Source organism: Onychomys torridus, chromosome 12 (genome assembly GCF_903995425.1).
Source record: "Onychomys torridus chromosome 12, mOncTor1.1, whole genome shotgun sequence".
In the NCBI taxonomy this organism is placed as follows: domain Eukaryota; kingdom Metazoa; phylum Chordata; class Mammalia; order Rodentia; family Cricetidae; genus Onychomys; species Onychomys torridus.
The window spans coordinates 51,663,078-51,680,278 of record NC_050454.1 but is presented as its reverse complement, the minus strand read 5'-3'; the positions used below and the strand labels follow the sequence as shown (position 1 = coordinate 51,680,278).

The window sequence follows — 17,201 nt, the reverse complement described above, 5'->3', positions numbered from 1 at the left end:
TATGTTCTATATTGATTTGATATTGTTTAGATACTTTATGTATGAGTTTTTATTATTTTTATGGGTAACTTTTATTTCAAACACTTGCTATAGTTGATGGAGTCTGAACCAATTTAAATTATATTCACACTACTTTTTTCAACCTATGCCTTCTGTTGCCATCCACTAAGTTGCTTCAGTCAGACTGCTCTTTCTTGATGCATAGGAAGTTAAATATACATAGCAATCCTTATGAAGAAATGATCATGTAATAATTTAATCAATGTAAGCATTGAACTCATTTGAATGTGTTTTGTCACTGGGCTACAAACAGATTTTAATGGCCTTAGTTCTTTGGTACTTAGAATTTGGGAGACATGAGTGACAGTGGGGGTAAAGAACTCACAATGAGTTCTTTAAAGAAGCAGTGAGGAAATTAAATAGCCAACTTGTTCATTATACACTGTGTTAGAGCAGATGAACTATCTGATATATCCAACTTACTGGACCACTACATTTGTTTTTAGGTTCAATGGTAAATGGATGGGGCTCTGCATCTGATGAGGATCGTAACTTTTCTAGTCATAGATCTAGTGTAGGTAGCTCCTCAGATGGCTCCATCTTTGCCAGCGTCAGCTTTGCACAAGCCTTGGTGGCAGCAGCAGATAAAGCTGGTTTTAGGCTGGATGGAACCAGTCTTACAAGAACAGGTTGGTAGACTCCAAGTCAACACTCTTTGCATGAGAGAATCCTGTCCTCTGGACACTGACCTTTCCTTCTGTTCTTCTTAGTGAATCTAACCACGGACTTTTTAAAATATGCATGAACACAGTTGGATGGATGCTATGTTACCAGAATTCTCCTTTGATGCTAATATTGCAGAGCCAAAAATAAGCTCATACTCACTACATTACGTCTCATCCATCCTTTCTCTTCAGGGCTCTGCTGGCTAATTACAGTGTGCTTCCTTTCTATATTACAACAAAGCCAAAACTAAGATTGTCATTAAACTTTCAGTAACTCACACATTGCAAAGTCTTCACAAAATCAATAACAAACCTTGTGATTAAAATTATTCAGCTTTTATCTCCACTATGTTACCTTGCCCCATTTCCTTCTACAGAGGCATTTTCTGGGAAGGCTTCCTCAGCATGGGGTGAAGGGTCCTAAGACTACTACCTAACAGTTCACTTGGCTGATGGTCCTAATTGTTTGACTAAGATTTTAACACAGTAATTTATTATTTGTTTTAGAGGATGCTAACTAAAGATACACCCAATGCATTTGTGAGTTCAATAAGATAATATGTACATGTGTATCACTCTTAAGAAAATTCTTTTTGATTTCAAAGAGCAATGAATAATAGCATCAAAGTCAAATTATATAATTGTTAGGTATGTCTCATGCCACGGGAGGTGGGGGAGAAGTTATGTTTGATTAACTCTGGTAATTTATCAATAATTTGTACCCATGAGTTTTTTGAAAAATAGCCTTATACACACACATATATACTTCTAAGCTGCATAGTAGGAATATAATATGTGCATTTACTATGCTGTCTTGACAAAATAAACTCAAGAAATATCAAATGCACACTTAAATTTAATGATGCTCAAATAGTAAAGAAAAATTACTTTGAACCTTTGCTACACTTTCAGATCATAAAATTATGTCTTGGACATTGTCTTTAAGTTTTACCATCAATATTTCTTTCAAGTGTGCATTAAGCATTCTTCAAACAAAAAGAGAGAATTTCTCAGGCATTGCAAAGGTCTGTTTTTATATAGCATCCAACTAAAATATGTTGCAATATAACTGTTATTTGGATTTTCTTGCTTTATAAGACATAAGTCAGAATCTTTATGTTGCCTGAGTGCTTTTTGTGGCATTTGCTATAGGCAGAGAAGATAAAAGGTTCAAGGGAGCTAATAAATTAGAAGGCATAAGTACACTAGCAGCATGTATGCTAATCGCTGATAAAGCATTAAGCAATATCAAGTCACAATGACTTAGGACAGTGCAACTACACATGATAATTTTGTAAAAGTGAAAATATGCACAAGAGAATAAATATGTGCACATAAACCAGTCCTCTCTTACATAATATTCTTAGTACTAAAATAATTTTTGTAGAAAATATATTAGCTGATCTTTTTCCCAGAAAAATTCCATTCATATATTCTAAACTATCAAAAAGAAAATAGTGTAATTCATTTAAAAATTAATATGTAGGGTCTGTTTAGATATAATAATATGCTTAGAATACACCTATCACATTTTGGATAGACACCAAGACTATAACTTGCTAGCTTCTACATTGATCTTATTTAATCCTGCTAAAAGAGATAGAAATCATTGTGTATGAACATTAAGTGGTAAGGTTACACAGCATATCAACAGACCCTTCATGTAGAACTTCAGTTGTAATTCTAAGACAGTGTTTAAGATGCTAAGAGTAAAACATGACTAATCAAATAAAACAGTAGACAATTAAAAAAAAAAAAAACCTCTTTCTTATTTTGAAAAGTAAATGTGGCATTCAGTTTTTTGAAAATATTATGAAGATTGCTAAGATTACATAAAACTATGATCAAGCAATGTGAAGTTTTTCAATGGTGGATTTATTTCAGGTTCATTTGCTTGAAATATGTTTTTGTTGGGTAGGGTGTTCTTAGCTTATTAACAACTGGATGAATTATAAGCAGCAGTTCTTACATCTTGTGCACATAAGTTGGGGCTTTTGTGTCTTTGAACATCTGTAGGTACATTCACTAGGTAGTCTAGTAAGAGCAGAGACACAAGGCAAGACAAAAATATAGTTCTCTATGTCCACTCCCTTGGTTTTCGTTTCAGGAAAAGCCTTTACCTCCTCTCAAAGGCCACGGCCCACCAGCCCATTTTCTACTGACAGTAACACCAGCGCTGCCCTGAATCCAAGCCAGCGGCCTCGGCCCACCAAAAAACACAAGGGAGGGCGGATGGACACACAGCCAGTGTTACCTCATCGGAGAGAAGGGATGCCAGATGGTAGGTTTCTTGTCTTAACTTTCATCTCCTCATGAAGAAGTGTGCTCGATGTTATCATTAACTTTCAGTAAAAAAGCTGTTGTAACTTAGGCGTTGCAGCTATAGGAACCACTTGGCAACATGCTGTGTTTAAATAAAGCACCCTCTTTTACAAAATAATTATCATTATTACTATTATTATTATTATTATTATTATTATTATTATTATTATTACTATGTACATTGTCATTGTATCAGGACAGCTACAATACTACATTAGTCTCTTTGGGGACTTCTTTTCCTTTAGATCATTCTGTGGAGTGATTTACTAAGCTTTGCAGTTCATCAACTTCAGAACTAGAAGGCAGCCATAGGCCATGGATATGAAGACTTTATTTGTTGATGGTGTTGCAGTACATGATCACAATCTTATAAATAGTAGAAAAGATGAAAAACAGAAATTTGTTTCTCAGGTTTAAAGTCTGGAATGTCCAACTGTTGAGAGACTCTTTTATGGTTGTAGATGGTGCCTTCTCATTGTGATCTTACTTGAAAGAAGGTGTCTATCTGGTGTTTTTGATAAAATTCCTGAGTCAGCTTCATATCTAATGACCTCATAGAGGTCTCAGTTCCTAATACCATACCAACAAATAATAGAATTACCTTCAATATAGGAATTTTAGAGGCTAATGATTCCACCCATAATAAAGGCTCAATATTTGTTCTGTTTTCTTTTCAGTTAATGTGTAAATAGTAAACACTTTTGGCTTTGTGGAGCATGGGTTTTATGTTCTAAATCTACTCCTTGTTGAGTGAGTGTACCTACAGAAAAATAAATTTTAAAATGTAACTGTGGTGTGGCTCAGTTTGTAGAATGTTTGTCTAGCATGAACAAGAAGCCCTAGATTGGCTATCGCACACTAACCAGACCCAGTCATTAGGCCTCAGATTTATGAGGATAGGGTTAAACCTTAGCCCAAAAAGAATAATGGTTTTGTTCTTTGTTTTTGTGAGCAAGGAAACCACTTTACTTTCTTTAAATCTTATTATGCTAAGACTTAGAACACCAAGCATGTTTGTTTCAATGCCTTGCTTTGTTTCTTTTGGAAGTGTTATCATGGAATATGAAAATTAAGAATACAGTTGTATTCACAGGTGTGTGATTTGCTAATCCATGATGCACAAATAAAAACACTCACCATTTCCTTTTTGCTTCAGATTCTCTGGGGATTCATTGATCACTTTAAGTAATGTGTCATGTTGATCTCATTTTATCAACACATTAACTTCTCTCACTGATATGCTCATTTTAAATCCCAAAATTAATAAGTATTTCTGATCAAATCATTCTGTTGCAGAAGGTCATTGCTTAATAGCATTTACTGTATACACATTTCACACTGAAACTTTTGAATTATAGATTTTATAAAGGTCTTTATGAGCACAGAAAATGAGGTTAATTATTGTTGGCTGTTTTCTCAAATATTTAACCTTCAGCATCTTAGCACAATAACAATCTTATTCTCATTGACACAGTTATCTTTCAAGGTCAAGTGACTTTCCTTCTTTCCTTTAAATAGTTACACAGGCTTTAGGATTTGGAGAGATCGAGATATCACCACTCTGTGTGTATGTGTGTGTGTGTGTGTGTGTGTGTGTGTGTGTGTGTGTGTGTGGTGTGTGGTGTGGGGTGTATGTGTGTGTGTGTGGTGTGTATGTGTGTGGGGTGTGTGTGTGTGTGTGTGTGTGTGTGTATTTATGTTCATGCGTATATTTTGAGGGATGTGAGCTTGCCTCATGCATTTTTAAAGTTGAAGCTAATGATGGGTATCTTTTTTTTTTTTTTTTTTGGTTTTTCGAGACAGGGTTTCTCTGTGTCTTTGTGTCTTTCCTGGAACTCACTTTGGAGACCAGGCTGGCCTCGAACTCACAGAGATCTACCTGCCTTTGCCTTCTGAGTGCTGGGATTAAAGGCGTGTGCCACCACCGCCGGTGTCTTTTAAGCAACACTGTTTTTCTTCTTTTAGAGATAGGGTATTTCACTGTTTCTGGAGTTCAAACCTTGTCCATACTTGTTGGCTAGCAAACTTCAAGGATACTCTTGTCTGTTCTTCCCCAGCAAGGGGAGCCCATCATAGCACCTGGCTTTTTTTTTTTTTTTTTTTTTAATGTGGATACTAGAGGACTGAAATAAGCTCTTCATACAGAGCAGGCATATTACCCACTCACCCATCTCTCCAGTCTTTAGTAATACCAACTTTAGAGTTGTACTTTGTGGTTTTTGAAGACAGAATGACATATTGTTGTACATAGTAGAATGTCCTAATAGCAAGCGGCACCTCCCACATTTCATATGTCATTGTCAAGATTGCTGTCTGCCTGTGTCCAATTACCTTCTGAGGAAAGGAAGTGATTTTCTCTGGGTCCAGGGAGAGGAATTTGGAATAATAAGAAATGTCAGTTTCTGTCCCAAAGACTATGCAAAAGCCCATACACAGTTATGAACATACTTGTTTCTCTTGTGGAATATCTCTTCAAAGCAAGGGTTGTTGCATTTAAGTCTTCTGTCCCTGAAAGAAATATCCTGACCAATTCTGGACCAAAGATGGTAGATGCTTGGTTCCCTGAGATTATTTTCTCTCAAACTGTTCTGTCTTTCCCCTATCTTCAATTACCAGTTAAGAAAAAGAGTTATTCCCTGGATGTGCCACAATGTAACTTTCTGCAAATATATGAACTCATTGGTCCCTTCATTTAAACATATAGTGATTATCTCCGGCACCTTATATCTAGTAAAACAAAGAGAGGGTCGGACCAATATAAAAGTATGAAGTGAGCAAATGGTAGCTGTTGCAATGGAGAAAGAAGCAACAGGAAATTGTAAAGATTTTAGGGGGAAGAATTTTAATATAAGGAGTCTTCAGGGAAAGCCTCAACAACAACTTGACATATGAGAAAAGACAGGAATAATATGAGGAAAAGAACAATGCTTATATTCAAGGAAAGGTCCTCCTAGAAGCTGATACAGCAATTGAAATCCTGGTGCATATTTGATTATATTTTTAAGGAAGGCAAGCAGTATGACTGGAGCAAGTAAAGAATTTGATGCCAAGCACACAAGTAAAGGGCAATGTTTAAGGACCTTTATGCTTAGGAACTGTCATGGATTTTTATAGGATTTTGAATGGGAAATTCCTGAAAGGATTTGTGTGTGTGTGTGTGTGTGTGTGTGTGTGTGTGTGTGTGTGTGTGTATGTGTTGTATGTCCCCATAAATGTATGTTTATATATTTAAGGTAAGATGGTGGCATAGTTTTATTTTATTTTATTTAATTTATTTTATTTTATTGGAGCTGAGGACTGAACCCAGGGCCTTGTACTTGCTAGGCAAGTGCTCTAACACTGAGCTAAATCCCCAACCCCATAATTTTATGATTTTAATATTAAAATATAAGGTATACTTTAATATTAAAAATGTCAGTCTAAAGTTTGTATAGCAAAGAATTAAATGACCCAAAAGTGTAAAACTAGAGATAACTGGAGATCATAGAAGCAGTAACTAAGAGTGGTTCATTCAAGATTAGATCAGTGAAAGCAATAACAAAGGTAAGATTTGGGAGATGGAACTAATGGGATTTGTAAGTATAAGTTAATATAGGCCACCATTTTGAATAGAAAGAGAGTCAAAGACTATTTCACAGTTTGGGGGAATGAGCAGAATGGAACTGTAACTGACTGAAAGGAGAAACACAGTAGTAGAAACCTATGTCTTTATGTTTGCATGATGCAAAGCTGTGTTGAAGTACTAAATTTGAGGTACTTTGCAGACATCTGAGCTGAGCTGTACCCTGTGAACGCAATTTCACAAGTTGGATCTTATAAAAAGAGAGATTTAGGCTGGAGATTTTTTATTTCTTTGTGTTCCACTTCCATCCATTTACCTGAAAAATAAATGAGAATAATAAGGTACCTATGTCATTGGACTGTCATTGCTTGACAATAGCTAACCCACAGTGGGCCAGTGAGATACTCTAGTGAATTGACTTACTTGAAATAATTCCACAAAGAATTGAATAATGAATTTAATTTAAGTAATGTATTGTATTATATACCTTTATTTTTTCCACAATCATCTGTAATTCCATCTCTTTCCAGCTTATTTCAATGTGCATGCAATGTCCTTTATTCTTAGAAGATAAAGTCTCCAAGGATATTATATAATTACAAAGCTCTATAATTTCAAGTCAAATTAAATAGGCATCAGAATTTTAGCTGCCATAAGCAAATGCCACTTGGGCCATTTTAGAAATTAAACAGCTCAGATTGAGAATAAAAATCAATGACAAGATATGTTATTTTAGAAGCCAATACAATCCTTTCCCCTCAGTGACAGACTAAGTCTAATAACTCAAATGAAATAATTAATTTACATTCATAATAACACACAGCAAAGGAAGCTAGTATTGAATGTAAAGGAAACCCAAAGCTCATTAGTTTATCATGCAAACAGTGCATTATTGCATTAGCTCTTCATTTTGGAAGAAATGTTCAAAATGCAATCCTCTTCACCCAGACAGCATCCCCTTTCTCATTAATTATTAGTAGCTTGTAATCTGACGTGAAGACATTCATGAGAGCTGAGAATGCTACTTAGCTTCAAACCTTGAGAACAAATGCTCAGCAAACCATTATTTATCTTTCCAATGGAATATCCTAAACTTTCCCATAAAACAGAGTACAGCTTTTAAAGACGGCCTTAGAATGGACACTTGAGCTCTTTTAAAGAGAGCTGGCTTCTTGTGTGCAAGACATTTGGTTTTACCTTTCTGATTTCATAAAGTATCATTAGAATCAAAGTCATATTTATGAAAAAAAAGAATGAAAAATAATGCCCCACACTAACCGGAATATCACTTATTCATGTAATAACTGTATATTGTATGATATATAAGTTTTATAAATAAGCAACATAATTGCCTAATCTTAGGTTGAGCCAAGAAATTTACAATAGTATATAAGAAAAATAGGAAGATCCAGATACAAATGAATGTTTAGAAGATTTCAAAGTCCTTAGTCGTGTCATTTCACAAATATTAGAAAGATATAAAAGGAAATGTAATTTTATAATTGAACACATTCAAAATATAAAGACGAAAATCTGAAGAGCTAGCAAAGGAAAATGAAAAATTAGCTCATACTCAACTTTTTTTGTTTTTCTTCATTTCCCAAGTTTGGTTTTAAAAGCTCTTTCAGTATACAGTCAAACAACCCTGGGCATATCCAAAAGCCTCTAAAAAGTTACTTCAAAAACTTATCTTTTCCACTCCATCTCTAATTTCTACAATACATAGTCTACCCTACTCATCATTTAGAATATTCAATCTGTGCTCTGAACATCAGTTATTACTTATTAAAATTAATCCAAGGGAATATTAGAGGGTATTAGTTGTAACTCATTAGCTAACTCATGAAACGAACAGGCAGGATCAGTTGTCAGGAAGAATGTTAATTGCATGTAATAACGTTAGATTAACCCTTTGACTGTTGCTCAATGTGGCACACACTTGCTCAGAGGCAGTCATAGGCTGCATATGATACAGCTTTTGATCTCTAAGTTCTGGAGCATGGTCTTTACAGTGGAGTTTATTCAGGGACTTTTTACTAGATCAGCCGCTCGAATCCATAGTGATTTTTCCCTCATAGTATTTCTATCATGAAGAGAGGGAAGCTGAATGTAAACCACAAGCCAACATATGCCTTGAATGTTAGCCCATAGTATGTTGTTAAAAATATGTTTCCTGTTGAACACATGAATGAGTTGATGAAAAGATGAAAAGGATCAATTTTTATCTCAAAGATGCTATGGCAAGAAGATAGAAGACAGATCAATAGCATGCATTTTGAATAGCCATGAATTGACTTTTATTTTCCATAAATATCTTTGCATGAGTAATACTTGTAAGAGGGCAAGGGGTTTTTGATTTTGGATTTTTTTTTCCAATTTTTCAACTTGAACTTAAACTTGTATTTTTCATTACATCATAGTTCATTCTAAACGTTATTCAAAATTTTTAGATCTTCCCCCAGCACCAGATCCCCCACCAAGTCAGGGTTTAAGACAGCAGATAGGCCTGAGCCAGCATTCTGGTCACGTGGAAAATTCAACAGAGAGAAAAGGAAGCTCTCTAGAGAGACAACAGGCCGCCAACTTAGAAGACACAAAGAGCTCACTGGAATGTCCAGCTAAAACCGCCCTAGAGTGGCAGCGTCCAACCCAGGACTGGATAAACTCTACAGACCGCCAAGAAGATACACGGAAAGCCCCACACAAACAAGGGGTTGGATCAGGTGTGTGCTGCACAGTCCCAAGAAAGTATGACTGTTACCACCCCACAACTCCCCAACCAGGTACTTTAGGAATGGCAATTGCTAAAGCATCTGGAACACATTTGCCTTAAATCTTTCCAAACTGGTTGGTTCTTCAGCATTCAGCAGAGGTTTAACAGCACACATTCAGTGGGGCCTATTCCACAAGTTAACCCTGTATAAGGTCTTTGAACTTAGAAAGCTCCAGGTTTCACCTGGAGTGTTCAGAAAATAGTTTGATGTTGATCTCCTTTCATGTCTATAGCGAGTAGCTGTTTGTTTGTTTGTTTGAGCTGAGGATCGAACACAGGGCCTTGTGCTTGCCAGGCAAGCGCTCTACCACTGAGCTAAATCCCCAACCTGAGTAGTTTTAAGAACACTACATTTCTTCTTTTGGGTCCACTTCGTATCTACCTTCAACTGACTGATTGAAGTAGCCATTCATTTGAGAGGGAGCTCATGTTTCCAAATGGAGATTTAACAGTGCTCATAACAGTGCAAGCAGATGCCCCATCAGGTACCATGAAGTTAGAAAAGGTGAAACCAAACTCATACACTCTTCAAGAGACTAAATGTTCAGTGTTAACATCTGGATGGGAAGAGTTCTTATTTATGAGAAAAAAATTCCTGAAAGTTTCACAAATCATAAACCTCATAATTCCTGCTTGGATATTATTTGGGGGGAGGCAAATCTGTTATACAAATATATGTTTGGGGAGGTGCATCCACTATTGCTTAGTATCTACTAGGAATGAAACACACACTTCAAAAAAAAAGCATCCCTTTATCTATTCAGTATTAATTTGTACTCAGGCTTGTCTAAGTATGTGTTTACCCATGCATTTCCCATAATTACGTTTTGTCATCATGTGATGCTCAAGTCTTGGAGAGTTCTTTGGTGAACGGGCCAGAACATGACAATTGCAATATTTAGATTTAATGAAACATTTTAGAAGGTTACCAGCTGTAAAAGAAATACTACCTGCCCCTTCTTATTAGAGACTAGCTAAGGAGGTGAACTGGTAAATTCAGCCAGCAATTTTCATTCACTTAATAATGACATACACCCAGAAAATCAGAAGAAACAACAGGGGGGTTGGAAGGGATGGGAAATAAATAATTGGAATAATGAGAAGAGGAGTTCTAAGCATCAACATGATTGTAGAACATTTTTGGAGAGTCAATATCTAAAAAGAACGTTAATATATTAAAATTAATGTTTTGTTCTCTTTTAATGAAACACAGAACCTTTCAAACAATGGAATCCTGGCTCAGGAAATAAACAGGAATTTAAGATGCTTATTTAAGTCACTAATATATAGTTCTATTTCTCAACTGATTGAGAGAATATTGCCATAATTTAAACTAAAACAAAAGCCATCTTTTTTCAGTCTTACTGGGAAAAACTAAATTGAGCTTCACTGAACTCCAGAAATTGTTCTCAGATATTATTTTTGCTAAGCAAAATAATGGCTCTTTTAAGCAATGCTCTATTACAACAAATTTAAACCTTGAAAACACTGTTCTAAACTTACCCCAAGATCTTTTATTTTAATCCCTTTCAGTGTCTCTTGTAAGAAATGTTGCCTGCATGTGGAAATACCTTTAATATCCGGGACTGATTAAACTTCATAATTTTAATATTGCTCAAGAATGAAAAAATGATTGGGTTTGTGTTTAGCCCCCATGTTATAGTTCAATTTAGTCTTTTATGATTTGTTTTCTTTTTTTAGAGGAGTCCTTGGTACCCTACAGCAAGCCCAGCTTCCCATCTCCAGGTGGGCACAGCTCTTCAGGAACAGCTTCCTCTAAAGGGTCTACTGGCCCTCGGAAGGCCGAAGTATTGAGAGGTGGCCACCAGCGGAATGCCAGTGACCTTCTGGACATTGGATATGTGGGCTCAAACAGTCAAGGACAGTTTACAGGTGAATTGTGTAAGTCTTTTGGGTTATTTTAAAGGCCATCATAATCCAGGAAGAACAGTGGCCTGATGGAATCGCTACATTTAACAAATTGCTGAATGATAGAAAATTTCCTCTGCTTAAAAACAACAACAACAACAAACCCCACAAATTCAATTATTTCATTCAGGATTGGCCATAAGTTCAAGGATAACTGTTTACAGTAGTCAGTTTTGCAAACATTTCATTGATATTTCAAGTTTATTTAAACTGTATACTATTTTTTAATGCTGATAATTAATCTTAATACTTACAAGTTAAATATAATCCACTTGGCAGGAGCCGCTAGGCGCTTTTTTAATGGAGTACAATAAAGAAAAGGAAGCAAATTGCCCACTTGACATTTTGTTTGTTTATTGTGATGGGAGCTGAATGTCATGTCTACTTTTTAGCACTGAGATGATCTTACTCCTCTTGGTAGCTTTCATGTACCTTTTTAAGCAGTTCCTGTTACTTGAGTTGCTCTTTACTTTATTCTTAAAAATAAAAAAGAACGTCAATTCTTTCTAAACTGACTTCCTCAGGTGAAATGTGGTAGTTTTGCATCAGTGTTGGGAGCTAGTTCATCCTGTGATGCAAAAGCAAAACCTGACAAAACTGCAAAGTCCTACAGGAATCTGAATTACTACACCAGCTAATTCCAAGTTTGTTATCATGGTTTCTTTATAGCTTCTGTTTTGACTCACATATGCGTGGATTGTTTTTTAACTTGCTTTACAGTATCTGTAGTCTGATAAGTATGGCAAGAAAACCTCCATGTACATCACAAATCTGCAGGCTTCCTGGTACTTCCCTGTCCCCTGTCAATCTTCAAAGGAAATGACTTTAACTCACAAATGCAAAACTTAACAATCTTTAATTATACTCTGATTGCTTTGATTTTATCACTAGTCAGGATAGAAGACTTTTGAACATATGAGAACGTTATATTTATGATTTTTTGTTTGTTTTTCAGAGTAACTGAGAGGGGACATACAAAGATGCTCTGAGGACCATCAGGTCTGAACTCATGGAAGTGATAACATTTAACAGTGCAATGAACAATTTCTTTATTTATGTACTATTAACAAAACTGTAAATGCGATGTAAAAACACACAGCCACACATATCCCACAGTTATTTTGTCGTGTTCTCTTCTTAATTACACCACCTACCTTAACTCTTTCTTGTCAGGAGTATATAAGAAAAAGAAAGAACGCAAACTCACCCTCCAGGAAAAAAAAAAAGGATTTTCCTCTGTATATAATTTCTTTTTTGCATTGCTATGCAAGCTCACTCTTTTTAGCTCTGTTCATATTATTGTCTGTTCTTATTGGTCTGTTGTACTATATGTGAATTAATGGGCTGTGGTGCCATATATTAACTTTTAATTGTGTAACTTTTTATGTTTAAATTTTGCACTGCAATTTTATTTGGTGATAAGCACAAATCTCTACTCCTCATGACATGAAGAAAAGATTGAATGTGAAGGGAGTTTTCTGTACTGTAAGTTAGGTTGGGTAATGCTGGTGTAACCAATCCTGTGAGATGGTTTTCATTTGGGGGTGTAGAAATAGGAAGATTTGAAGGAATGATGGTGTTGGCAAAGTCTTCTTGAAAAATCAGACATTGAGTCAATTTTAAGAAGCAGAAAGATGGCTTTTACTATTGAAAAAAGCAGGGGTCAAAAGAAGGAAGCTTAAGCCTACACAGAATATGGGTTAAAGTATGCTGGTAGCAAAGATGTACTAACTTGCTTTAAAAATATAATTAAAATTTTATTTAGAAGCAACATTTCTTGCCATTGTAATTGACCCAACTGAGAATTACAATGAGCAAAATGAAATCAAGGTTGTTTGAAGAGTTCTGTATTTATATTACAGCTTTTTAAAAACAGCAGTTTTGAATTACCATAATTAATCTTTCCAACTCATTAAGTCACAGTATAAAATGAAGTTCCCCAAGGAAACAAAGAAAATGAACTCTAGAAATCTAGCAAATAGTTAAAGAAGCAACTTATTATTAGGGCATACTCGGGCTACTCTTGAATATTGCAATATCTTGCTCATCTTTCTAATACATGTACAGTACATACTAGAGGATGTAGCCACATCACTTAAGTTCATTACTTAAGAAAAAAAAAAAACTAATGCATTCTACATACAATTTTGTGTTTCATTTGATTAAAAAGTGAAATTGATGCCACCAAATGTATAGCCAAGTTGGAAGTGCTTAAAGGCAGTGCTCACAGTGTGTTCAGTTTATAATTAGTAGATATATTGGACTAAATATTTTCTGGTACATTCTCAGAAATTGGCTACCAACGAAAATCTGTTTGACCCATTTTGAATGAGCAAATTGGAAAGAACAGTCAAAGGGAGAAAATGCATGTTTATACACTTTTTAAATAAAACCAAATCTTGTAAGTGGACATTAATAACAGTGTCCTGCCTCATTTGTTTTAATGACCTTGAGAACAAGGAGTTTCTGGACATCAATTATGTATGCTCAAGATAAATGTGACTTTGAAATGTATGTTAGTTACTGTACATGTATGTAAGTCAAGTAGAGGATAGCCTTCCTGAAATTACCACTGATGACATTTTCCCATGTGCTATTTACACAGTCTTAAATTCTAGTCCAAACAATATGTTGTATTATTTTTCTTAAAATATGTTCAATAGATGGTATCTTAAAAAATATTCAGTGTGGTGGTCAAAATATTTAATTTTCATGTAGGGGACATTTTGATTGACACAACACACTGTGTATTGTTGGCTCAGATGGCAACTTATATGATCTTATTATATAAAATACATAAGTATATGGTTCCAAGGCTACTGTACCATAGACAAGCATAGAGTGTGATGTTATTCATGGGTCTCAAAATTTTCTTAGTGCTATATGGTTACTTTCTTCACTGAAGGGACAAATAATTCTGACATACCATTTAACAACTTTTTAGCATCAGTGCCTGAGTTTTACTGAAATTTGATGTCTCTAGTACAAGGAAATGGGAAAAGTTGAACAATTTCTGTGAAAAACAAAAAGGATTATGAAATTATTGTCAATTCCAAGATGTGATTAATTTAATTTTGCATTTACACAGTTCCTTAATCCATGACCTCTATTTAAAAGCATAAGACCTTTTAAGAAGTATATTTAGTTGTATTTTCACTTTATGTTCATGAATAATGTAGTTTAGTGTAAAAGAGTATATCATATGTATGGTAACTGACATTTGCAGATTGTTATCAAACCAAATCACAAGAAATGATAGCTGCAGATCACATGATGACTTACAGAATGATTTGGGATTATAGCACCATGTCTTCCCGATTGCCTTCAGTATAGAATCATAAGCAGTTAGATTGTGTCCATACAGATTACAGACTGATTACTGCAAAATCTTGTACCTGATATTTGCCATGAAGACAAGATAACATGCTATGGTAATTTGAATTCAGGCATACTATCAACAACAGAAAACCTTCATCATCTAGGTATTTGTACAAATCCATTCATCATTAACATTTGGATTATTGACTGAGGAACACATACCTCCTGAGAGTCCCATGTCTTCCCCTTTTGTAGCTGACTGAATGCGATGGGAAATCTACTGAGCTCACTTTTCTGTGAGCCTGAACAGAAACCTGCATAAGCCATCAGAAAGAAATCTGGATGGGAATAAAACCTCATTTTTTGATCATCGGCAATACTGCTGTGTAGTTTGGTCAGACCCAAGCACAGCTTCTTTCAGAACAGGCAAAGTCTCCTTAAGGAATGCAATATCAGTACCCAAACTCAGGTATTCCAGTATAAGCAGTGGAGTCTGCTTACCCTTTTCATGTCATTTTACAAAAGTAACTTAGGAGAGGATAGGGCTATGGAATCAATGAACTCCATCATAGGATTTGGAGCAGCTCAAGGAAGTATATAAGAAAGTCTAGACCAATGGGTAAGGCATCACACAACCAAAGTGAAGTAAAACCTTACAAATTACTTACTTTGACGAAGAAGACAGATTTAGTATGTTCTATGTTATAGTATAATGCTCTACATATTTACATACATTTTTAATGGGATTTAAGTTGCAAGTTTGTATGTGGTTTCATGGAATACAACCAAGTTCTACTTAATGAAATTATGCAATTTTTCATTGATGATAACACAATTACCACATCAATGAGCTCCCAACTGCAGATCACTTCCCCTGAGAAGTTATCTTGTCAGTATTGAAGATATGCAGAAACATAACATTCACTACTGTTAGTTTATTCATCTACTTCTGTATATTGTGCAAAAAAAAAAAAATGAACCTGTCTTTACACATTACCTGAGAAGTGAAATGATTTTTTACTTTGCTTTGTCATAATGCATACTTCAAATGAAACACCATACATTTTTTAAATGACATGCAATTTACAAATATTTTTTACTCTCATAATTTTAAAAATGTTCATTGTGATTTTAAAACATTACAAGACAAGGGATTTTGTGGCCGTGGGTAGACTTTTTATAATTTGTTTTATAGATGGATTTGTTTCATTGTAGTTCGAGTCAACAATTTCCCAAATCTTATTGTGTTTCATTTGATATTGTTAGATCAGCAAAGAAATTGGCATAAATTGATTCATAGTATTGTCAAAAATTGTGTATTGTGTATTCACTGGGAAAAATAAAAATATATTCACATTTCAGTTTTGTAAAAAAAAGCCATTTATGTAAAACAAATTTGTCTGTGGACAAAGCAAAAATGGATCATTGTCTCACTTTTAGAACTCTGAATATTTTGTGGCCCTATTCATATTTCTTTTTCTAATTCAGAGAAGGATCAGAAGTGCCAAGTAGGAAATGATGTTGACTAGGTAGTCATGATTAAAAGACAGCAATAAAGACTACAAGTATTTAGAATTATATATTCTTCTCTGTCAGCACTAATTTCCAGATCTATTGCCTCCCCCATAATGATGTTTAGATAGGCAGTAAACTGAACAAAATGATTTGATCAGCAGAATTACTGTACTGTTATTTTGAAAGGTAAGTAAATGCGACTGGAAGCAAGTGGCCCTTTTTTGTTTGTTTGTTTTAGAAAGTTAATGATGCATCTCTGTTAGGACATGGAAGATTGATGCATCAACTCAGAGAATGAGTAAAAAAGAAAACTAATCTCTTTTGTTGTAATTCATGAATATTTCATTCTTTTTAATTAAAAAGTACAATTATAGGGCTTGATTCTTGTCAAAAATAAAAAAAAGTGCATTTGTGTTTCTTAATAATCACAGTAACAATAAAAATAAAGAGAAAAATGGGAGAATCATTTAACACCGAAGTGTTCATTTAAAAATATCTTAAGGAGCATATAATAAAAGGACCATGCAATTCAGTTCCATTTATTTTAACTAAATTAGGAGGGAATAAGATACTATGAGACTAATTATAAATAATGTACACAGTACAATGAAAAATACATACATATAAATTAAAAATGAAATATATTAGTTACCTGTGTGTCAAATGATAGAAGAATGAGAAAACCACCACTGCTTTATTGAATCTCTATTGTGGAAAAATCAAGAGAAGGAAAATGTGCAAAAGTATGAAAACAGTTCATGCATACTTTCTTAATTATTGCATATACAAGCTTAAAAAAAAGCTATGTCATGGTTACAAGAAACTCACATAATACTGTGTACCTTCAGCTTATGAAAACATTATTTTGTTCAGAGAAGAGAGCAGCAGGCTAAAAGTACCTATCAGAAGAAATGTGAAATAATACCAGATACAAACAACAAATAGATTTTAAGAGTTAAAAAGGAAAGACAAGTTAAAAAGTTTAGCCGGCAGGGTCAAAGCACACATAGATACACACATGTGTGCACTCTAAACCTTAGTCTTCAGCTTCATAGAC

At 34.7% G+C, this 17,201-nt stretch overlaps 1 protein-coding gene across 20 annotated transcripts in view; it reads left to right on the top strand.

Annotated features, from left to right (window-relative positions):
- Robo2 (roundabout guidance receptor 2) overlaps positions 1 to 16,613 on the top strand; it is a 1,547,722-nt gene extending 1,531,109 nt beyond the window's left edge. For 4 of the 20 annotated variants that reach the window (XM_036203243.1, XM_036203245.1, XM_036203241.1 and 1 more), the window contains 5 exons: positions 507 to 689; positions 2,833 to 3,006; positions 9,060 to 9,332; positions 11,084 to 11,284; positions 12,267 to 16,613. In XM_036203243.1, coding sequence (XP_036059136.1) covers positions 507 to 689; positions 2,833 to 3,006; positions 9,060 to 9,332; positions 11,084 to 11,284; positions 12,267 to 12,268 — 833 coding nt within the window. In that variant the 3' untranslated portion in view covers positions 12,269 to 16,613. The remainder of the gene's footprint in view (positions 1 to 506; positions 690 to 2,832; positions 3,007 to 9,059; positions 9,333 to 11,083; positions 11,285 to 12,266) is intronic. The other 16 variants (XM_036203250.1, XM_036203248.1, XM_036203254.1 and 13 more) reach the window with 6 other exon arrangements.
- The last annotated feature ends 588 nt before the right edge of the window (positions 16,614 to 17,201 follow it).